This window comes from Triticum aestivum, chromosome 4D (assembly GCF_018294505.1).
Source record: "Triticum aestivum cultivar Chinese Spring chromosome 4D, IWGSC CS RefSeq v2.1, whole genome shotgun sequence".
Lineage (NCBI taxonomy): Eukaryota > Viridiplantae > Streptophyta > Magnoliopsida > Poales > Poaceae > Triticum > Triticum aestivum.
This window is the reverse complement of record NC_057805.1, coordinates 80,553,665-80,577,960: the sequence shown is the minus strand read 5'-3', so window position 1 is coordinate 80,577,960 and position 24,296 is coordinate 80,553,665. Positions and strand designations below refer to the sequence as shown.

Sequence of the window (24,296 nt, the reverse complement as noted above, 5' to 3'; positions counted from 1 at the left end):
TGTCAAATACATATTCCTTCGACTATGAGATTATGCAACTCCCGAATACCGGAGGAATGCCTTGTGTGCTATCAAACGTCACAACATAACTGGGTGATCATAAAGATGCTCTACAAGTATCTCTGATGGTGTTTGTTGGGTTGGCATAGATCGAGATTAGGATTTGTCACTCCGAGTATCGGAGAGGTATCTCTGGGCCCTCTCGGTAATACACATCATAAGCTTGCAAGCAAACGACTAAGGAGTTGGTCACGAGGTGATGTATTACAGAACGAGTAAAGAGACTTGTCGGTGACGAGATTGAACTAGGTATGAAGATACCGACCGTCGAATCTCGGGCAAGTAACATACAGATGGACAAAGGGAATAACGTATGTTGTCATAACGGTTCGACCGATAAAGATCTTCGTAGAATATGTAGGAGCCAATATGAGAATGCAAGTTCTGTTATTGGTTATTGACCAGAGAGGTGTCTCGGTCATGTCTACATAGTTCTCAAACCCGTAGGGTCCGCACGCTTAACGTTCGATGACAATATTGTATTATATGAGTAATGTGATTTGGTGACCGAATGTTGTTTGGAGTCCCGGATGAGATCACGGACATGACGAGGAGTCTCAAAATGGTCGAGAGGTAAAGATTGACATATACGATGATGGTATTCGGACACCGGAAGTGTTCCGAACTGTATCGGTATTTATCGGAGTACCAGGGGGGTTACCGGAACCCGCGGGGGAGGTATATGGGCCATAAGAGGGGAGCAAACCTGCCCACGAGGGGTGGTGCCCCCCTTGGCATGTGGCCAAATTGGAGAAGGAACAAAGGGGGTTCGACCCCCCCCCCTTCATTTCTCTCTTCCCCTTCGTTTCTTCTCCGGTGGGAAAAGGAAAGGGGGGCGCCACTTGGGGGAACCCCAAGTAGGATTCGGATCCTTTGGGGCGCCCCCTGGCTGCCTCTCGTCCCCTCCCACCTATATATATGTGGGGAGGGGGCGCCTAGAACACACAACATCAATTGTCAGCCGTGTGCTGCTTAGGAAAAGCCCTGCGAGGATCACTACACCATCACCGTCACCATGCCGTCGTGCTGACAGAACTCATCTACTTCCTCGACGTCTTGCTGGATCAAGAAGACAAGGAACGTCACCGAGCTAAATGTGTGCAGAACTCAGAGGTGTCCTACGTTCAGTACTCGATCGGTGGAGCATGAAGAAAGTTCGACTACATCAACCGCGTTGAGAAATGCTTCCGCTTACGGTCTACGAGGGTACGTAGACACACTCTGCCCCTCGTTGCTATGCATCTCCATGGACAGATCAAATACATATTCCTTCGACTATGAGATTATGCAACTCCCGAATATCGGAGGAATGCCTTGTGTGCTATCAAACGTCACAACGTAACTGGGTGATCGTAAAGATGCTCTACAGGTATCTCCGAAGGTGTTTGTTGGGTTGGCATAGATCGAGATTAGGATTTGTCACTCCGGGTATCGGAGAGGTATCTCTGGGCCCTCTCGGTAATACACATCATAATCTTGCAAGCAAACGACTAAGGAGTTGGTCATGAGGTGATGTATTACGGAATGAGTAAAGAGACTTGTCGGTAACGAGATAGAACTAGGTATGAAGATACCGACAATCGAATCTCGGGCAAGTAACATACCGATGGACAAAGGGAATAACGTATGTTGTCATAACGGTTCGACCGATAAAGATCTTCGTAAAATATGTAGGAGCCAATATGAGCATCCAAGTTCCGCTATTGGTTATTGACGGGAGAGGTGTCTCGGTCATGTCTACGTAGTTCTCGAACCCGTAAGGTCCGCACGCTTAACGTTCGATGACGATATTGTAGTATATGAGTTATGTGATTTGGTGACCGAATGTTGCTCGGAGTCCCGGATGAGATCAAAGACATGACGATGAGTCTCAAAATGGTCGAGAGGTAAAGATCGACATATAGGATGATAGTATTCGGACACTGGAAGTGTTCCGAAGTGTATCTGGTATTTATCGGAGTACCAGGGGGTTACTGGAACCCTCGGGGGAGGTATGTGGGCCATATGGGCCATAAGAGGGGAGCACACCATCCCACAAGGGGTGCCCCCCCTTTGGCATGTGTCCAAATTGGAGAAGGAACAAAGTGGGTTCGGGCCCCCTTCCTTTCTCTCTTCCCCGTTCCTTTCTTCTCCGGTGGGAAAAGGAAAGGGGGCACCACTTGGGGACACCCCAAGTAGGATTCGGATCCTACTTGGGGCGCCCCCTAGCTGCCTCTCCTCCCCTCCCACCTATATATATATATGTGGGGAGGGGGCGCCTAGAACACACAACATCAATTGTTAGCCATGTGCGGCGCCCCCCTCCACAGTTTACACCCCCGGTCATATTTTCGTGGTGCTTAGGCGAAGCCCTGCCAGGATCACTACACCATCACCACGCCGTCGTGCTGATGGAACTCATCTACTTCCTTGACGTCTTGCTGGATCAAGAAGACAAGGATCATCACTAAGCTGAACATGTGCAGAACTCGGAGGTGTCGTACGTTCGGTACTCGATCGGTGGAGCACGAAGAAAGTTCGACCACATCAACCACGTTATGAAACGCTTCCGCTTACGGTCTATGAGGGTACGTAGACACACTCTCCCCCTCGCTGCTATGCATCTCCATGGATAGATCATTGCGTGTGCATAGAAAAATTTGTTTTTCCATGCAACGATTCCCAACAATGGCATCATGAGCCAGGTCTATGCGCAGATGATATGCACGAGTAGAACACAAAGTGTTGTGGGCGGTGATAGTCATACTGCTTACCACCAACGTCTTATTTTGTTTCAGCGGTATTGTGGGATGAAGCGGCCCGGACCAACCTTAAATGTCCACGCACATGAGACCGGTTCCACCGACAGACATGCAACTAGTTTTGCATAAAGGTGACTGGCGGGTGTATGTTTCTCCTACTTTAGTTGAATCAAATTTGACTGCGGCCGGTCCTTGAAGAAGGTTAAAACAGCAAACTTCACGAAACAACGTTCTGGTTTGATGCGTAGGTGAGAACGATTCTTGCTAGAAGCCCATAGCAGCCACGTAAAACTTGCAACAACAAAGTAGAGGACGTCTAACTTGTTTTTGCAGGGCATGTTGTGATGTGATATGGTCAAGACATGATGTGATAAATGTTATTGTATGAGATGATAATGTTTTGTAAGATATCTAACAACCAGCATGAGCCTTATGGTTGTCTCTTTATTGTATGAAATGCAAACGCCATGTAATTGATTTACTTTATCACTATGCGTTAGCGATAGTTGTAGAAGAAATAGTTGGCAAGACGACCACGACGAAATGATGGAGATCAAGGTGTCGAACCAGTGACGATGGAGATCATGACGATGCTTTGGAGATGGAGATCAAAAGCACAAGATAATGATGGCCATATCATGTCATATATTTTGATTGCAAGTGATGTTTATCTTTTATGCACCTTATTTTGCTTAGTACAGCGGTAGCATTATAAGATGATCCCTTAACTAAATTTCAAGGTAAAAGTGTTCTCCCTGAGTATGCACCGTTGCGACAGTTCATCGTGTTGAGACACCACGTGATGATCGGGTGTGATAGACTCTACGTTCACATACAACGAGTGCAAGACAGTTTTGCACATGCGGAATACTCGGGTTAAACTTGACGAGCCTGGCATGTACAGACATGGCCTCGGAACACTGGAGACCAAAAGGTCGAATGTGAATCATATAGTAGATATGATCAACATAGAGATGTTCACCATTGATGACTACTCCATCTCACGTGATGATCGGACATGGTTTAGTTGATTTGGATCACATATAATATAGATGACTTGAGGGATGTCTATCTAAGTAGGGGTTCTTAAGTAATTTGATTAATTGAACTTAATTTATCATGAACTTAGTCCTAATGGTATTTGCATATCTATGTTGTAGATCAATGGCTCGTGCTACCGTTCCCTTGAATTTTAATGCGTTCCTAGAGAAAGCTAAGTTGAAAGATGATGGTAGTGACTACATGGACTGGGTCCGTAACTTGAAGATTATCCTCATTACTGCACAGAACAATTATGTCCTTGATGCGCCGCTAGGTGAAAGGCCTACTGCAGGAGCAGATGCTGATGTTATGAACGTCTGGCAAGCTCGATCTGATGACTACTCGATAGTTCAGTGTGCCATGCTTTACGGCTTAGAATCGGGACTTCAAAGACATTTTGAACGTCATGGACCATATGAGATGTTCCAGGAGTTGAAGTTAATATTTCAAGCAAATGCCCGAGTTGAGAGATATGAAGTCTCCAACAAGTTCTATAGCTGCAAGATGGAGGAGAATAGTTTTGTCAGTGAACACATACTCAAAATGTCTGGGTATCATAATCACTTGACTCAGCTGGGAGTTAATCTTCCAGATGATAGTGTTATTGACAGAGTTCTTCAATCACTGCCACCAAGCTACAAAGGCTTCATGATGAACTATAATATGCAAGGGATGGACAAGAAAATTCCAGAGCTCTTCGCAATGCTCAAAGTTGCGGAGGTAGAAATCAAGAAGGAGCATCAAGTTTTGATGGTTAACAAGACCACTAGTTTCAAGAAGAAGGGCAAGGTAAAGAAGGGGAACTTCAAAAAGAATGGCAAGCAAGTTGCCACTCCCGGGAAGAAGCCCAAAGCTGGAGCCAAGCCTGGAACTGAGTGCTTCTACTGCAAAGGGACTGGTCACTAGAAGCGGAACTACCCCAAGTATTTGGCGGATAAGAAGGATGGAAAAGTGAACAAAGGTATATTTGATATATATATATATGTTATTGATTTGTACCTTACTAATGCTCGTAGTAGCGCCTCGGTATTTGGTACTGGTTCGGTTGCTCATGTTTGTAACTCGAAACATGGGCTACGGGTTAAAGAAAGATTGGCTAAGGACGAGGGGACAATGTGTGCCGGGACTAGTTCCAAGGTCGATGTGATCGCCGTCGGCATGCTACCTCTACATCTACCTTCAGGATTAGTTTTAGACCTGAATAATTTTTATTTGGTGCCAGCGTTGAGCATGAACATTATATCTGGATCTTCTTCAGTGCGAGATGGTTATTCATTTAAATCAGAGGATAATGGTTGTTCTATTTATATGAGTAATATATTTTATGGGCATGCACCCTTGAAGAGTGGTCTATTTTTGTTGAATCTCAATTGTGGTGATACACATATTCATAATATTGATGCTGAAAGATGCAAAGTTAATAATGATAGTGCAACATATTTGTGGCACTGCCATTTAGGTCATATTGCTGTAAAGGGCATGAAGAAACTCCATGCAGATGGGCTTTTGGAATCACTTGATTATGAATCATTTGATACTTGTGAACCATGCCTCATGGGCAACATGACTAAAACTTCGTTCTCCGGAACAATGGAGCGAGCTAATGACATATTGGAAATAATACATACCGATGTATGCGGTCTGATGAGTGTTGAGGCACGCGGCAGGTATCGTTATTTTCTGACCTTCACAGATGATTTGAGCAGATATGGGTATATCTAATTAATGAAACACAAGTCTGAAACATTTGAAAAGTTCAAAGAATTTCAGAGTGAAGTGGAGAATCGTCGTAACAAGAAAATAAAGTCTCTACAATCTAATCGCGGAGGCGAATATTTGAGTTACAAGTTTGGCCTTCATTTAAAACGATGTGGAATAGTTTCACAACTCACGCCACCTGGAACACCATAGAGTTATGGTGTGTTTGAACGTCGTAACCGTACTTTATTAGATATGGTACGATCTATGATGTCTCTTACCGATTTACCACTATCTTGGGTTTTGCATTAGAGACAGTTGCATTCACGTTAAATAGGTCACCGTCTAAATCTGTTGAGAGGACACCGTATGAACTGTGGTTTGGAAAGAAACCTAAGTTGTCGTTTCTTAAAATTTGGGATCCGACACTTATGTCAAAAGGCTTCAGCCTGATAAGCTCGAACCCAAATCGGAGAAGTGCGTCTTCATAGGATACCCTATAGAAACAATTGGGTACACCTTCTACCACAGATCCAAAGGCAAGATCTTTGTTGCCAAGAATGGAAACTTTCTGGAGAAGGAGTTTCTCTCGAAAGAAGTGAGTGGGAGAAAAGTAGAACTTGATGAGGTAATTGTACCTTCTCTCGAATTGGAAAGTAGCTCATTAGAGAAATCTGTTTCCGTGATGCCTACACCAACCAGAGAGGAAGCTAATGATGATGATCATGAAACTCAAATCAAGTTACTACTGGACCTCGTAGGTCAAACAGAGCACGTTCCGCAACAGAGTGGTATGGTAATCATGTCCTGGAAGTTCTGTTACTAGACCATGACGAACCTACGAACTATGAAGAAGCTATGATGAGCCCAGATTCCGATAAATGGCTTGACGCCATGAAATCTGAGATAGGATCCATTTATGAGAACAAAGTATGGACTTTGGTGGACTTGCCCGATGATCGGCGAGCCATAGAGAATAAATGGATCTTCAATAAGAAGACTGACGCTCATGGTAATGTTATTGTCTACAAAGCTCGACTTGTCGCAAAAGGTTTATGACAAGTTCAAGGAGTTGACTACGATGAGACTTTCTCACCCGTAGCGATGCCTAAGTCTGTCCGAATCATGTTAGCAATTGCCACATTTTATGATTATGAAATCTGGCAAATGGACGTCAAAACTGCATTCCTTAATGGATTTCTTAAAGAAGAGTTGTATATGATGCAACCAGAAGGTTTTGTCGATCCTAAAGGTGCTAACAAAGTGTGCAAGCTCCAGCGATCCATCTATGGACTGGTGCAAGCATCTTGGAGCTGGAATATACGCTTTGATGAGGTGATCAAAGCATATGGTTTTATATAGACTTTCGGAGAAGCCTGTATTTTCTAGAATGTGAGTGGGAGCTCTGTAGCATTTCTAATATTATATGTGGATGACATATTGTTGATTGGAAATGATGTAGAATTTCTGGATAGCGTAAAAGGATACTTGAATAAGAGTTTTTCAATGAAAGGCCTCAGTAAAGCTACTTATATATTAGGCATCAAGATCTATAGAGACAAATCAAGACGCTTAATAGCACTTTCACAAAGCGCATACCTTGACAAAGTTTTGAAGAAGTTCAAAATGGATTAGTCAAAGAAAGGGTTCTTGCCTGTGTTACAAGGTATGAAATTGAGTTAGACTCAATGCCCGACCACTGCAGAAGATAGAGAGAAAATGAAAGTCATTCCCTATGCCTCATCCATAGGTTCTATCATGTATGCTATGCTGTGTACTAGACCTGATGTGTGCCTTGCCATAACTCTGGCAGGGAGGTACCAAAGTAATCCAGGAGTGGATCACTAGACAGCGGTCAAGAACATCCTGAAGTACCTGAAAATGACCAAGGATATGTTTCTCGTTTATGGAGGTGACAAAGAGCACATCGTAAATGATTTCGCCAATGCTAGTTTTGACACTGATCCGGATGACTCTAAGTCACAAACCGGATACGTATTTATTTTGAATGTTGGAGCTGTCAGTTGGTGCAGTTCCAAGCAAAGCGTCGTGGCGGGATCTACGTGTGAAGCGGAGTACATAGTTGTTTCGGAAGCAGCAAATGAAGGAGTCTGGATGAAGGAGTTCATACCCGATCTAGGTGTAATACCTACTGCATCGGGTCCAGTGAAAAACTATATTTCACAAAAGAACCCAACACATCAAGAGACGCTTCAACTCCATCTGTGATCAAGTCAACGAGGGAGACTGATACGTCCATTTTGCATCATGTTTACGTAATGTTATTTATAAATTTTTTATGCATAATAATGCTTTTTGGAGTAATTCTAATGCCTTTTCTCTCATAATTTGCAAGGTTCACACAAAGAGGGAGAATTCTGGCAGCTGGAAATCTGGACCTGGAAAAGCTATGTCAGGCTACCTATTCTGCACAACTCCAAATGAGATAAAACTTCACGAGGATTTTTTATGGAATAAATAAGAAATACTGGAGCAAATAACCATCGGAGGGGGGGCACCTGGTGAGCACAAGACACCAGGGCGCGCCTGGCCCCCCAGGCGCGCCCTGGTGGGTTGTGCTCAGCTCGGCCCACCTCCGGTGCCCATCTTCTGGTATATAAGTCATTTTGACCTAGAAAAAATAAGGAGAGGACTTTCGGGACGGAGCGCCGCCGTCTCGAGGCGGAACTTGGGCAGGAGCACTTTTGCCCTCCGGCGGAGCAATTCCGTCGGGGGAACTTCCCTCCCGGAGGGGGAAATCATCGTCATCATCGTCACCAATAACTCTCCCATCTTGGGGAGGGCAATCTCCATCAACATCTTCAACAACACCATCTCATCTCAAACCCTAGTTCATCTCTTGTGTTCAAGCTTCGTACTGGAACTATAGATTGGTGCTTGTGGGTGACTAGTAGTGTTGATTACATTTTGTAGTTGATTACTATATGGTTTATTTGGTGGAAGATTATATGTTCAGATCCAATATGCTATTAATACCCCTCTAATCTTGAGCATGATTATCATTCGTGAGTAGTTACTTTTGTTCTTGAGGTCATGGGAGAAATCTTGTTGCAGGTAATCATGTGAACTTGATATGTGTTCGATATTTTGATAGTATGTATGTTGTAATTCCCTTAGTGGTGTCATGTGAACATCGACTACATGACACTTCACCATATTTGGGCCTAAGGGAATGCATTGTGGAGTAGTTATTAGATGATGGGTTGCGAGAGTGACAGAAGCTTAAGCCCTAGTATATGCGCTATTCCGTAAGGGACCGATTGGATCCAAAAGTTTAATGCTATAGTTAGAATTTATTCTTAATACTTTTCTTGTAGTTGTGGATGCTTGCGAGGGGGTTAATCATAAGTCGGAGGTATGTTCAAGTAAGAACAGCACCTAAGCACCGGTCCACCCACATATCAAATTATCAAAGTAGTGAACACGAATCAAACCAACATGATGAAAGTGACTAGATGAAATTCCCGTGTACCCTCAAGAACGCTTTGCTTATTATAAGAGACCATTTTGGCCTGTCCTTTGCCTCAAAAGGATTGGGCTATCTTGCTGCACTTTTGTTACAATTATCGTTACTTGCTCATTACAAATTATATTGCTATCAAACTACTATGTTACTTACAATTCTAGTACTTGCAGACATTACCTTGCTGAAAACCACTTGTCATTTCCTTCTACTCCTCCTTGGGTTCGACACTCTTACTTATCGAAAAGGTTACAATTGATCCCATATACTTGTGGGTCATCAGAGACATAGCTATTTGCAAAATACATACGGATCTGAATGTAGCAGACTCGTTGGCTAAGCGTCTTCCATGAGCAAAACATGATCAACACCAAGACTCCATGGGTGTTAGAATCATTACAATGTAATCTAGATTATTGACTCTAGTGCAAGTGGGAGACTGAAGGAAATATGCCCTAGAGGCAATAATAAAGTTGTTATTTTATATTCCCTTATTCATGATAAATATTTATTATTCATGCTAGAATTGTATTGATCGGAAACCCATATACATGTGTGAATACATAGACAAACACTCTGTACCTAGTGAGCCGCTACTTGAACTAGCTCGTTGATCAAAGATGGTTAAGGTTTCCTAACCATGGACATGAGTTGTCATTTAATAATAAGATCACATCATTAGGAGAATGATGTGATGGGCAAGACCCATCCGTTAGCTTAGCATAATGACCGTTCAGTTTTATTGCTACTGCTTTCTTCATGTCAAATACATATTCCTTCAACTATGAGATTATGCAACTCCCGAATACCGGAGGAATGCCTTGTGTGCTATCAAACGTCACAACATAACTGGGTGATCATAAAGATGCTCTACAAGTATCTCTGATGGTGTTTGTTGGGTTGACATAGATCGAGATTAGGATTTGTCACTCCGAGTATCGGAGAGGTATCTCTGGGCCCTCTCGGTAATACACATCATAAGCTTGCAAGCAAACGACTAAGGAGTTGGTCACGAGGTGATGTATTACAGAACGAGTAAAGAGACTTGTCGGTGACGAGATTGAACTAGGTATGAAGATACCGACGGCCGAATCTCAGGCAAGTAACATACAGATGGACAAAGGGAATAACGTATGTTGTCATAACGGTTCGACCGATAAAGATCTTCGTAGAATATGTAGGAGCCAATATGAGAATGCAAGTTCCGTTATTGGTTATTGACCAGAGAGGTGTCTCGGTCATGTCTACATAGTTCTCGAACAAGTAGGGTCCGCACGCTTAACGTTCGATGACGATATTGTATTATATGAGTGATGTGATTTGGTGACCGAATGTTGTTTGGAGTCCCGGATGAGATCACGGACATGACGAGGAGTCTTAAAATGGCCGAGAGGTAAAGATTGACATATACGATGATAGTATTCGGACACCGGAAGTGTTCCGAAGTGTATCAGTATTTATCGGAGTACTGGGGGGGTTACCGGAACCCACGGGGGATGTATATGGGCCATAAGAGGGGAGTAAACCAGCCCACAAGGGGTGGCGCCCCCCTGGCATGTGGCCAAATTGGAGAAGGAACAAAGGGGGTTCGACCCCCCCCCTTCATTTCTCTCTTCCCCTTCCTTTCTTCTCCGGTGGGAAAAGGAAAAGGGGGGCGCCACTTGGGGGAACCCCAAGTAGGATCCGTCCTACTTGGGGCCCCTGGCTGCCTCTCCTCCCCTCCCACCTATATATATGTGGGGAGGGGGGCGCCTAGAACACACAACATCAATTGTCAGCCGTGTGCGGCGCCCCCTCCACAGTTTACACCCCCGGTCATATTTTCGCGGTGCTTAGGCAAAGCCCTGCGAGGATCACTACACCATCACCGTCACCATGTCATCGTGCTGACGGAACTCATCTACTTCCTCGACGTCTTGCTGGATCAAGAAGACGAGGAACGTCACCGAGCTGAATGTGTGCAGAACTCGAAGGTGTCCTACGTTCAGTACTCGATCGATGGAGCATGAAGAAAGTTCGACTACATCAACCGCGTTGTGAAATTCTTCCGCTTACGGTCTACGAGGGTACGTAGACACACTCTGCCCCTCGTTGCTATGCATGTCCAACAATTCCCAACACTTGTAGTGATCAAAACGCTCTTGAAGACACACGGGATATCGCCAAGTAAATTTCACCACGACTAATTGACTCATGTCCATTGCCTTGATAATTTTTATATGGGTGGACCGCAACTACAAGAGGAGTACTTAAAGATAAATGTAACCACAGCATTAAACATGTGGATCCAAAACAGCCCCTCACGAAGCAATTCATAAATTGGGGTTTAGCTTTCTATCACTCCCACAACCCATCATCTACAAACTAATTCCACGATACCTTCCCCTAGGCCCAAAGATGGTGAAGTATCATGTAGTCGACGTTCACATAACACCACTAGAGGAAGAACAACACAACATATTATGAAAACATTGAACGTTGATCAACTTACACATGATTACTAATAACAAGAATTCTCCCATGTCTTCGAGAACTAGTGCAACTACTCACGACTCATCATATTGTTCATGATCAGTGGGTATTAATATATGATAAACAATCTGAACATAATAATCTTCCACCAATTAAATAAATCTAGCATCAACTACAAGATGTAATCAACACTGCTAGCACCCCTAGGTACTCCCTCCGGTCCTTTTTAGTTCGCATATAAGATTTGTCTAAAGTCAACCCTCATAATGTTTGACCAACTTTATAGAAAAAAATACCAACATTCGCAATATGAAATCAATATCAGTAGATGTGTCATGACTTAAATTTTCATATTGGTAGATGTTGATATTTTTTCATATAAATAAGGTCAAACTTTATGAAGTTTGACTTCAGACAATTCTTATATGCAGAGTAAAAAGGACCGGAGGGAGTACCAATCTGAGGTTTGATACAAAGATTGATTACAAAAGATGAACTATGATTTGGAGATGAGATGGTGCCGATGAAGATGGTGCCTCCCACGATGAGAGCAACGTTGGTGATTATGAAGGATTCGATTTCCCCCTCCCGGAGAGAGGTTTCCCCGGCAGAATCGCTCTGCCGGAGCGCAAAAGTGCTCCTGTCATGGTTTCGCCTCGAGACCATCACGAAAAGTCCCGAAAGTGTTCTCTTTATTTTTTTTCTAGGGAAAATGGGAGTATATGACCAAAGGACGTCGGGATAGGAGCTTTGTGGACCCCACAAACCTGGATGGCGCGGCTTGGGGTGGTCGCGCTCCCTAAGATTGTGGGGCCCCTGTTGCACTTCTTCGTTGCTTCTTTCTTCCTGTATCTGTAATATATTCTAAAAGAAATCTTCATAAAATTTCACTTCATTTTGAGCTTCGAAGAATTGCTATCTGTGTTGTAGCTTTTTCAGGTCAGAATTACAGTTGCTAGTAATCTCCCTCCTTTGATGTATCTTGCATTTTGAGAGAGAAAAGTCACTAGAATTTCTTCATATTATGAAATATAGCATCAAAATAAGATATAAAAAACAATGGGGAATTATGATGCTAAATGGACGTATCTGGTACAATTGTTGCTACGAGTGGGGGTGTCACTGACGATTTTTGTGCAAGCTCAAGAGGGAGCTGCAACCGGATGCTACAACCAAGGCAATGTGTTGATGTGACCGGCGACGTGGAAAGCTGTGGCATCTTCACCGACGAGTATGCTAGCCTCATGCGGGAGTTGCAACCGTCCTCCGTCAACACCGCAACCAGTGCAGTGTGGCCCTTGGCCCGGCGATATGAGAAGTTGCAATGGCCGGAGTAGGTAGTTGATGCGTGCATCGCCACTGATGCTGCGAGCGGTGGACGGAAATGTTGGGACCGCAGAAAGAATTTGTTCAACCATTCGGCCGAGTTGCTGGAATGGCAAGGCCAGATGTTGCGACCACCAAGAGAAATTGTTGCGACCATCAAGCCGAGATGTTGAAACCATAGGGCCGAGATGTTGCGACCGTGGGCATAGGTCATGTCGGTCGACCAGTGGTGGCTAGGCGTTACAAGTGGTGGCGATTCTAGAACCGGCGGCCTTGATTGCTAGAACTGGCGAAGGTGGAGTTGCAACCGGCAAACCAAAAGGCTACAAATAGCAACCAAGAGGTGATGCAAGCGGGGGACTACGCTGATCACTCATGCGGAGTTGCGGTGTGACGCCCCCGATTCAATTGTACACTAATCATGCACGCAAACGTGTACGATCAAGATCAGGGACTCACGAGAAGATATCACAACACAACTCTAAAACATAAATAAGTCATGCAAGCATCATAATACAAGCCAGGGGCCTCGAGGGCTCGAATACAAGTGCTCGATCATAGACGAGTCAGCGGAAGCAACAATATCTGAGTACAGACATAAGTAAACAAGTTTGCCTTAAGAAGGCTAGCACAAACTGGGATACAGATCGAAAGAGGCGCAGGCCTCCTGCCTGGGATCCTCCTAAACTACTCCTGGTCATCGTCAGCAGCCTGCACGTAGAAGTAGGCACCTCCAGTGTAGTAGGAGTCGTCGTCGACGGTGGCGTCTGGCTCCTGGGCTCCGGCATCTGGTTGCGACAACCAGGTAGAAGGGAAAGGGGAAAAGAGGGAGAAAAGCAACCGTGAGTACTCATCCAAAGTACTCGCAAGCAAGGAGCTACACTACATATGCATGGGTATATGTGTAAAGGGCCATATCGGTGGACTGAACTGCAGAATGCCAGAATAAGAGGGAGATAGCTAATCCTGTCGAAGACTATGCTTCATGCCACCTCCATCTTGCAGCATGTAGAAGAGAGTAGATGGTAAGTTCACCAAGTGGCATCGCATAGCATAATCCTACCCGGCGATCCTCTCCTCGTTGCCCTGTTAGAGAGCGATCACCGGGTTGTATCTGGCACTTGAAAGGGTGTGTTTTATTAAGTATCCGGTTCTAGTTGTCATAAGGTCACGGTACAACTCCGGGTCGCCTGTTACCGTGGACACGGCTATTCTAATAGATCAACTTCCCTACAGGGGTGCACCACATTACCCGACACGCTCGATCCCTCTGGCCGGGCACACTTTCCTGGGTCATGTCGGGCCTCGGGAGATCAACACGTCGCAGCCCCACCTAGGCTCAACAGAGAGGTCAGCACGCCGGTCTAAATCCTATGCGCGCAGGGGTCTGGGCCCATCGCCCATTGCACACCTGCACGTTGCGTACGCGGCCGGAAGCAGACCTAGCCTAGCAGGCGTTCCAGTCCAATCCGGCGCGCGCCGCTTAGTCGCTGACGTCAAAAAGAGCTTCGGCTGATACCACGACGCCGGTTGCCCATATCTTGTCCCACGTGGCGGTTAGTGCGTTTAAGGTCAACGACCCAACTCAGATCAAATACCAAGATCTCGATAAGCGTGTTATTATGAAATAACCGCGAACGCCGACCAGGGCCAGGCCCACCTCTCTCCTAGGTGGTCTCAACCTGCCCTGTCGCTCCGCCACAAAGATCCACACAGAGGGCCGTCGGGAAAGTATGTCCTTTCAGCCCCCAATCCGTGAATCACTCGCGGGCACTCCTCGAGTTGACCCGACTTTAGTCACCACATGTATCATGTATAAAGTATATAGTATATACCCGTGATCACCTCCCGAGTAATCACGGCCCGATAGTATAGCACAGCATACGGACAAGAAGGTAGGGCCACAGATGGAATACTAAGCATGTAGGATTGCAGGTAAAGGTAACAACAGTAGTAGCAAAGTCGGGCTATGCATCAGAATAGGATTAATCAAAAAGCAGTAAGATGCTACACTACTCTAATGCAAGCAGTATAGAGAAGAATAGGTGATATCTAGTGATCAAGGGGGGCTTGCCTGGTTGATCTGGCAAGACGGAGGGGTCGTCAACAGCGTAGTCGGACGGGGCACCAGCAGCGGTGTCGGTCTCGTAGTCTACCGGAGAGAAGAGGGGGAAGAAACAATGAATACAATGCAAACAGATGCATAACGATGCATGACAAAGCAAACAGCGGTGTTAGGTGTGCCCTAACGCGGTAAGAGGTGATACCGGCGAAGGGGGGAAACATCCGGGAAAGTATCCCCGGTGTTTCGCGTTTTCGGACAGATGTACCAGAGGAGGAAAGTTGGGTGTTCGATATGCTAGGGGTGTGTGGCGGACGAACGGGCTGTGTATCCTGATTCGTCTCGTCGTTCTGAGCAACTTTCATGTAGAAAGTATTTTCATCTGAGCTACGGTTTATTTTATATTAATTTTAAAAGATTTAATGATTTATTTAATTAATTTAATTCAACATTATCCAGAACAGTGCATGCTGACGTCAGCAGTCAACAGAGGTGTTGACTGGTCAAACTGACGTGGGTCCCAACTGTCATGGACTGTTTAAGCTAATTAGGGTTTAACTAATCTAATTACTATTTAATTAATTAACACTAATTAATTAGGTTAATTTAATATAATTAATTAAGTTAGTTAAATTAATTAAATAATATATTATTTTTATTATTATATATTTTTTTAATCTTCTTTTTTTAATCGTTCTGGGGCGCTGGGGCCCGTTTGCCATTGGGCCAGGGGGCCTTAGCGGTTACGGGCGAGCAACGGGGCTGGGCGCCCGAACGGGCGCGAGCCCGTGGGGCGCTGGGCGTGCGGGGGCACGTCGGCGCCGGCGGCCAGGGCCAGGGGAGGCGGGGCTCCGGCGAGCCACCGGAGCGCCGGCGACTGGCGTGTAGCGGCAGCGATGGCGCTGCAGAAAGTCGGGTCAGAGGGGGGCGCGAAGGCGCGGGCGGCTCCGGGGAGCCACGGCCAGGGAGGGAGTGGAGCTGAGCGGCGGCGCCGGTGAGTGCAGCAGCGGGCGGATGCACGAGCGGGAGCGGTGACGGGGAGTGTCAGCGCGAGCGCGCGCTGCCAACCGCGGTCGGACACGGCAAAGAACGGGCAGGGGGCGCAGCGAGGCGAAGTAGAGGCCACGGTGCATGGCGTCAAAGAGTGGAGAGGAGGCGCAGAGCGCAGCGGCGGCCACAGCGCGGGCAAGGGGCATGGTCGTGGGTGCGGCGAGGCACGGCAGCGCGCGAGGCCAGGCGCAGGTGGGGCGCGGTCGCCGCGAGCGCGCGTGCGCGAGGGCTCGTGCTGGGGGGCGCGGAGCGGACGGTGCGGTAGCGCGTGGTCGGCACGGGTGCGCGCGGAGGAGCACGTCGGGGCGAGGGAGAGAGAGGAGGGAGGGGCGCGTGCTCACGGGGCCGGTAGGGGTTCGGGCAGCGGTGCTCGGGGTGGTGGTCGGAGACGACGACGAAGAAGGAAGCAGGCCGGTGGGGATGAGGCGCCGGTGAGGTAGTGCTGCGGACGGCGACGGACGGGGTGGCGACGGGCGAAGACGAGGTCGAGGCGGCGAGGGGCATTCCGGGCGGCGGCAACGATCAGCATCGGGGGTTGGGGCCGATGCCCCTGATCCCGATCTGGATCGGGGGAGGGAGAGGCGACGGGGGGAAAGGGGATCGGGCTAGGGTTTGGGAAAGGGGTGTGGGGGTTAGTAGGAGGGGATGTGGGCCGCCCTGGTGAGCGGTCGGCTGGGCCATAGCCCAGTTGGGCCAGTGGGGCGTGTTTTCTTTGTTTTTCTTAGTTTCTACTCCCTCCGTTCCTAAATATTTGTCTTTCTAGAGGTTTCAAATGGTGACTACATACGGAACAAAATGAGTGAATCTACACTCTAAAATATGTCTATATACATCCGTATGTGGTGACCATTTGAAATCTCTAGAAAAACAAATATTTAGGAACGGAGGGAGTACTTTCTTTTATTTCTTATTTTCTGTTTTATTAATTTCTTTTGTTTTATGAAATACCCAAGTTGTACCTAAAATATTATTAATACTTATGTCACTACCACAATTAACTTGGCACCTAATATAAAATAGTTTGTAATTGTTTATTATTTTATAATCATTTAACTAATTGTTTTTGCTACTATTTTAATCATTTTTGAGTATTTACACATTTTATACAAGTGTGGTCTCTCCATCATTATTACTTAGGATTTATTTGTCCCAGTTTGAACATTTTTGTTTTGATGTTTGAAAACTTTTGATGTTTGTCTTTATTTTAAATTTGAATTTGAATCTTTTTGGACCATCGCGAGATTAACAACAGTAACCGAGGTGACGTGGCATCATTAGCGTGGAATTACTGTAGCTTAATTATCCGGGCGTCACATGCGGCCTATGCTACGAGCGACGAGTAGGCCGACGATGGAGCGGCAAAAGCGAGCGTGCAGGAGCCCGCAGGGCTAACATCATGGTGTGAGGCGGGGCACGTGTGAGATGGAAGACAGAGGAGAGAGAGGGTTTTTTTTCTTTTCTTGCACGGGGAAGAAGACGACCCTCACGCTGATCGTACGGCATACAACGAACGAATAGTGTGGCTTTTCTCTGTGCGTTCGGTTTATTGGTTTACATGGCTCGGTTTATATGGTTTTTTGGTTTGTACGGTATTAATACTTCGGTAAATATGATACGAAATTAAAATACGATTCGGTTTTGGTATATACCAAATTATTTCGATATATACCATAATAATGAAAGTTGACGCGAATTTGAAAATGACGTAATAATAATTTGCAAATTTATGACTCAGAATACATACTATTTTACACAAATAGTATATAACTATATATGTAAATAGTATATAACTATATATGTGAGTATATATGCATGCATTGATTCATCTATTGATGATTATGGACGTGCTTAGCATTTTAAAAAGAGAAAAATGACTATGTTACAAGAAAAAATATTTGTTTAGTAGGGAATTTGACTCATGTACAAGAAAAATGACAACTTGTATAGTTGCTCATCTCAAGAAATATAAATTTATTTTTACTTCGGTTTATTCGGTTAACCGTTCGGTTTTTCGGTATATATCATAAAAACCAAAGTTTAAATCGGTATGAAAAGTTTATACCATATCGAAATCAGAAATCATAAAAACCATAAAATTGGTTCGGTTCAGTTTATTTTCGGTATGGTTTTTTGTTCGGTTTTCGTATGCACAGAATGAGTGCGGCTGGCAGGGTCACTGATCTCGATTTGGGCCGGCTATTTAATCGCCACCCAGGGATCATTTACTACTCAGAACACCAAACGTAACGTGTGTTCCCGTTACAGTGGAAATTCCAGGCGACGCACAGGCTTGCGCAATGACGCTGCTCACAAGGTGTTCGACGAAATGCCGCGCTAAGCTTAAGCCCGTGCTACACACGGATGCCGTACTCCGCGCGCTCTCGTTGGGCGGGACTGGCATGGGCGTCGGTACCAGAGGGGTCCACTTCGTGCCTGGTCCGGCCTCCGAGGAGGAGCAAGAGCGCGTCCCGCCGTCCCGGGGCTGGTACCCGGCCGCCTACGCCAGGCTGCTCCGTCTCGCGGGGTCGCTCCAAGGCGTCGACCTCGTAGATGGCGACCTGCGGGACGCCGCGACAGGATCCCTTGTCACCGATGTGCACGCCCTCGCCCGGGTGGAGCACTTCGACGCCCTCGCGGGTGAGTTCGCCGCGACCCGGCGCGGGCCGCCGCTCAAGACGACGGCGCTGAGCTCGCTCACGAAGGTCTGCGACGTTCTCGGCGTGTCAGCGCAGCGGCGGAAGAACGTGCGGCTGACGGTCTGCCCGCAGGTGACGCAGCACCACGTCTGGCGCGGCGCGCTGGAGGAGGTGCTCAGGGACCTTCGAGCAGACATGGGCGCGCTGGAGCCCCCGTCCCAGGCGATTCGGATGGCCGAACAGATCGCATCGGCCTGCGCCAGCTTCCTGTCGGAGACCGCGGACGCGGCGACCTCCGCCTCGCCGTCCTGGATGCGCCCAACGCCGTACAGGAGGCCGTCCCCTGCGCCGCCGCCGGCAAAGACATGGCAAGAAGTACTGGACATGTTCACGGACCTGGGGAAGAGCCTGGCAACCGACGAGCGGCTAGCCGGGCACGCGCAGAAGGTGGAGGCCATGAAGGAGGGGCTGTACCAGATACGCGACATCATTGTCGAGAGGGACATCGCCTTCAAGGAGGCGCGCCACCAGGACTGCCTGGTGCAGAGGAATCTGTCCAAGAACCTGGGGCACTCGTCCCGGGACCTCTACACGCTGCTGCTCTTCTACCTCTACGGCACTGTCCGGGACATCGAGGTGCATATCGGCAAATGCCTGTCCGGCAAGGAAGGCAAGAATGTCACCATACACGCCGTGAAATTCCTCGTCGACGGCGATGAACTCGCGGTCCGGAGCGGCATCAAGCAGCTGAGCCGCGCTCTCCGTGTCTTCAGCTTTGTCTGGGAAGCAGCAAATACTGACACTGGGACTAGCAACGATATCGTCGTCAAGAAAGGTGAGGGTGCCAAGGGAGTACTGAAGCTGCAAGGGCATCTGTGGGGCCTTGGTGTTGAGGAGAAGACGGTGACATACAGAGGGGATGTTTTCAAAGTGCATCAGATAAAGCTGCCCTGATTTTCTCCAAATTCGTAACACCTTATCTGTAAATCACCGAGCTTCTGAAGATTAGTAGAAACCTGTATTCATTCAAAACTGATCATACGAGGGACACAGCAAATACAGGTACAGCCTGAAATGCCATTCTCTCTTTTTCTGAACAAAAATGCTATTGTTTTTCACTACATCTCATTTTCTGAATTTGTACAAAGGACGAGGCAACTGTATCCTGAGGGGAGATACATACAGAAAGGGCTAAACAGAAAGCAAAAAGTACACCTTTGTCCTCCTAAGTTCTAACACCTTAACTTATGGAGTATATATTCTTCCAGTATACAAAACATGTATGATTGGAATTTTTACAATCTTCTTGGAGAATCAAATGTTTGTGTTTTCTGGCGAGGGGTTTCGAGCCACGGGTCTGTGAGATAGTTGCTTGGCCGCGTAGGGTACAGCACATTGTTGATAGGGCTGTAGTTGGCTGCTCCAGCCGAATATGCTGGATGCGGAGGTGATGGCAAACAACTCCGGTTCGACTGCCTGTACTGCCGTAACGGGCTAGTGCACGGCGAGACGGGCAGGGACATGTTCATACGCACATTGGATGCGCTGCTGGACAAATCAGATTACCAGATTCTGTTAGACAATGGAAGAGACGTAATTTACCATATTTTTAGCAAAATTAGTGAACGAGAACATACATGGCAGAGGCCCTGTGAGTTGATATCGAAGGAATAGAAGATGCTGGCACCACTAAGTTTCTCATCCTGAGATTAGTATCTCGTAGAGGTGATAAGCTTCTGTAGGATGACAACTCGATGCTTGTCTTTACCTGAAATTTGATCATAGTGGTTAGAAATTAAAGGACACCACACTCAATATTGAGGCTAACTAATATGAGAGATAATGTCATCCGGCCATAACTGGTTATCATACATAGCACAAGCACAGGCGGATTTCATAATATAGACCACTATTTGACAGTGCATAGTCATAGACTGTAGACGTACCGTGGCTTTGCTGCCATCAGTGGAAGTTGAGAACATATCCCTAGTAATGCCAGAGCCAGACCTAGAGGACCTGACTGAAGCTTGGTCCTTCACCCAAGGATGTTCTATTAATTGCGCAGCAGTTGGGCGCGCAGCAGGATCGCGCTGCAAGCAGAGTTTCAAAAAGCTTTTCGCTTCAGAAGAAAGATGATCTGGGATATCAGGTATGTCTTTGCTGTTTCCAATTTTGAATATTGCAGCCACCTGTGAAATCGATTACAAAGCTTAGCAGACAATCATCAGAAGAACAACCACCATAGCTATATAAAATTGTCATAACACTCACCCCTTCGTACTGACTCCATGGAGGCCTTGCAGTTGCCATCTCAAGAATGGTGCAGCCAAGGCTCCAAATGTCCACTGAAAGGCTATATCCATTGGTATTCATGATAACCTGGGGAATAAATAGATATCAGTTGGTGCTAAACTAACAAGGGAAAATACATGGGAAAATTGCAGTAGCCTTACCTCTGGAGCCATCCAGTAGGGGCTTCCTTTGAAAGATTTGATGGATGTGTATGCTGATATCTGTATAAATAAAATCCACATTTAACCAACTGATGTTTGTGTAAATAAAATAAATGTCAGATCATTGACACAGTATTAGTACTTACATGCTTGGCCATACCGAAATCTGCAAGTTTGATGTCACCATTAGGATCTACAAGTATATTTGCTCCTTTGATATCCCTGTGACAAAGGTAAGTTTTCATCAATAAAAAAGCCGTGATATTTTTCAAAAATAAATGGCCATCCTATTCTATTTACTTTGATGATTGCCCAGTACCTGTGCACTGTATTCCGCCCATGCAAGTATGCAAGGCCAGAAAGGATCTGTGCAGTGTAGTTCCGGAGGATGGTCTCCCCAAATGGACCATATTCTTGAAGCAACTTATGTATAGAGCCCCCAGAAACAAACTCAAGATAGACTGAGAGTGTTTCACTAGACTGCATTGCAATATGAAACTTATTCAGGCAAAAGGGTAAATCTGCAAATAAAATGGTACACTTCATTGTTTGCACTACAGTTGTTTACTGGTTTATGATTGGAAATAAATATTCTAATGTATCTAACGAAGTAACCATTGCAGCACCACCTAACTTTCAGATAAAATATTATAGTGACTGTGATTGCTTGGATAATTTATTTATTTATTTGCGAATAAAATTGATGATAATGTTACATGTTCGATCGAGAATAAAGCATGGAAGATCGTCATATGTTTTGTATTTACCAGTTCGCTGCCATAGTACTGCACAATATTTGGATGCGAAAGCTGATTCAGGAGAAGCATTTCCTGTCAATAAAGAGCAGTGTCAGTATGAAAGAACTAACTTCCGTTACATGAGAATGATGCTGACTAAGACAATATGCTCCAAAGATGATACCTGATTTAGCTGCCTCAGACACTCTTTTGAGTTTGAATCATCAGCAATAACCTTAACCTCTTTAATTGCACACATTTGGCCACCTTCGCTGCATTACATTTAGAGTGCAGTTAAGTATACTGTACAAAGGGAAGGTTCAGTTGCTGAAGAAGAGGAGAAAATAGAAGGCTCTAGCATCAAACTGCGAACCTGTTGAATCCGAGGTATACTTGCCCAAATGTACCACTGCCTAACAACTTCCCCTTCTTCCATTGTGAATGGAGGGAACGGGAAGATGTGCACGGGGAGCCTGGAGGAAGAGGAAGTGGGTGTGGTGAGCTTGAGTTCCGTGCATCATCTTGCCACGCAGTAGGGGATCCTGGGCATTGCCCAAATGCTCTTGAATGCACAGGTGACGTTGGACAATGTTTGCCTCTTGAACTAGGGGGAGAGTTCGGCATCCGTGTAGCAAACACAATTTCTGTCGATTTTCGACCATGACAGTACGTCGTTCGATCACTTGGAAGATCCAAAATGTTGGGTTGAAATTCTTTCCGTGGAGAAACTGAGGGTTCACACGATCTGTTATTCTCCGAAGCCAGATTATTTACGACAAAGCGCCCTTCTTCTAGCACAAGACTTTGTTTCCGAGAATCAATGGCCGGTGTTCTATTTGCATCTGATATCCTATTGAATTAAGCATGGAAATCAAGTCAGTTGAAACGCACATCTATGAACCAATCACTTGGCATCATTAGTACATTTTTTTAAAGCATTCTAGAGCTATCATATCTTAACACATAATTGGGATTGAAGGAATGTCGTTTAGTAATATTCTTTATTCGAAAGAAGAAAAGGTCAACAAGCATTGTCGCCTATGCTTGTAGCACACGGCGATAAGTTGGGCCACAGAGTTCGAGATTAATTTACACAATAACAAATTCCAGATGAGATTTGCAAATCGGCTGATGGAACTGCCTTGAAAAATTAATCGAACAACAGTTAAAACAGCAACGAAAAATCACCGTAAAGACATCACTAATCCAGTACCAAACGCAAACGGAGATCCAAACGATAAGGATTCAGTGTTGCAACCAAGAAAACAAGTTTTCATCTCTGTTGACAACAAAACCAAACCCATCGAACAAAGCCCAGGCAATAGCCTGAATTGTATAAAAAAGGATATGAATCAAAGATTCAAGGAGATCCATTTTTCCTTCAGGCTAACAGGGCAGCAGAATCCGGTTCCAATTGGATTCATCCGCCAACTAATCAAAGAATAAATCAGAGCATGGACACATAACTTTCGGGAGTAAAACCAGAGAAACATCTCCGAGCAAAGCAGCCACAAAAACCTAATCTGAAACCCAAACAGATGTCAAGAACAGCTCAGCACCACCTCGAATTTGCCTACTGACGGCATATTCAACAAAAAAGAGTAAGAATAATAATTCAGCAGAACAGCAACTAGTACGACACGCCTAGCGCCCCAAAACGAAAACTTTACACCGAATTCAACACGAGAGCACGAGCAAAAGCTCTCGAACTTTTAGCCTGTGTGTGAAGCAACCAACCAACCACCCAAACTCGGCAGATTAACTACCGGACCAACTAGTATGTACTCTGGTGGTGATCAGTATGGCGCTGCCTCTCACCTGTAAATTCCGAGATCCAGCGGCTCGTCGGACGCCGCGGAGGACCCGAGCGACGAGCTGCCCCCACTTGAAGCGGACGCCGACGCTGACGCGGGGGCGGAGGCCGACGGCATGGACGCCGGCCGCGGCAGCGGGTGCCCGACGGCCGGCGCCGGCTGCTGCAGCTGCTTCCCGCGGCCTTCCCTGCCAATAAGCGCCTCGTCGAAGCTGCTCGCCTTCTTGTTCTTCCTGTCCTTCTCCCCGTCCCTCCCGGCCGGAATTGTGCCGGCGTCCCCCGCCGGCGCCGCCGCCTTGCTCTTGCTCCTGCCCTTGCCCTTCCACCACGCCGGCATCCTGCCTCCCGCACGGCGCCGCAGGCCGTGCAGCGCTCGGTCGGCCGCGAAGGCTGTTCCACAAAGAGAAGAGCTGTGGGGGAGAGAGAGAGAGAGGGGTGAAATGGCTATCGTCGTCGAGGGAGCAGGAGGGTGGGAGACAGAGAGGCGTACACGCGCGAGAGGAGAGGAGAGGAGACGAGACGAGGAGCGAGAGGGGGCGCGGACTCTTGTAACGACCGGGGTCCCCTCCGCGGGCCCCACGCGCGGCGCTGCCCGCTTGGTCCCACCTGCGCAGCCTCCGTTGGTTGTCTCGAGCTCCCTCACCCTGTGCGTGCGCGTAGCGATATCTGTCTCCTGCCTGGAAGCTGCACACGTAGGCGGGTAGCGATGGGGTCACGATCTTT

The 24,296-nt window shown here is 46.5% G+C and overlaps 2 protein-coding genes across 3 annotated transcripts; one reads left to right on the top strand and one right to left on the bottom strand.

The window, feature by feature from the left end:
- Positions 1 to 18,105: 18,105 nt before the first annotated feature.
- LOC123096337 (uncharacterized) lies at positions 18,106 to 19,656 on the top strand. Its single transcript, XM_044518041.1, has one exon. The coding sequence runs from the start codon at positions 18,232 to 18,234 to the stop codon at positions 19,522 to 19,524; it is 1,293 nt and encodes a 430-aa protein (XP_044373976.1). The 5' UTR covers positions 18,106 to 18,231; the 3' UTR covers positions 19,525 to 19,656.
- On the bottom strand, positions 19,576 to 24,090 carry LOC123096336 (mitogen-activated protein kinase kinase kinase 3). 2 transcript variants are annotated; one of them, XM_044518039.1, is made up of 11 exons: positions 23,579 to 24,090; positions 22,134 to 22,610; positions 21,945 to 22,032; positions 21,791 to 21,853; positions 21,343 to 21,503; positions 21,170 to 21,245; positions 21,024 to 21,083; positions 20,842 to 20,949; positions 20,517 to 20,759; positions 20,208 to 20,338; positions 19,576 to 20,118 (listed from the first exon to the last, which is right to left on the bottom strand). In XM_044518039.1, the coding sequence occupies exons 1-11, from the start codon at positions 23,908 to 23,910 to the stop codon at positions 19,866 to 19,868; spliced, it is 1,992 nt and encodes a 663-aa protein (XP_044373974.1). In that variant the 5' UTR covers positions 23,911 to 24,090; the 3' UTR covers positions 19,576 to 19,865. The 2 variants fall into 2 exon arrangements, with proteins under 2 accessions (XP_044373974.1, XP_044373975.1); XM_044518040.1 differs by having other exon boundaries at positions 19,576 to 20,115.
- Positions 24,091 to 24,296: the final 206 nt, after the last annotated feature.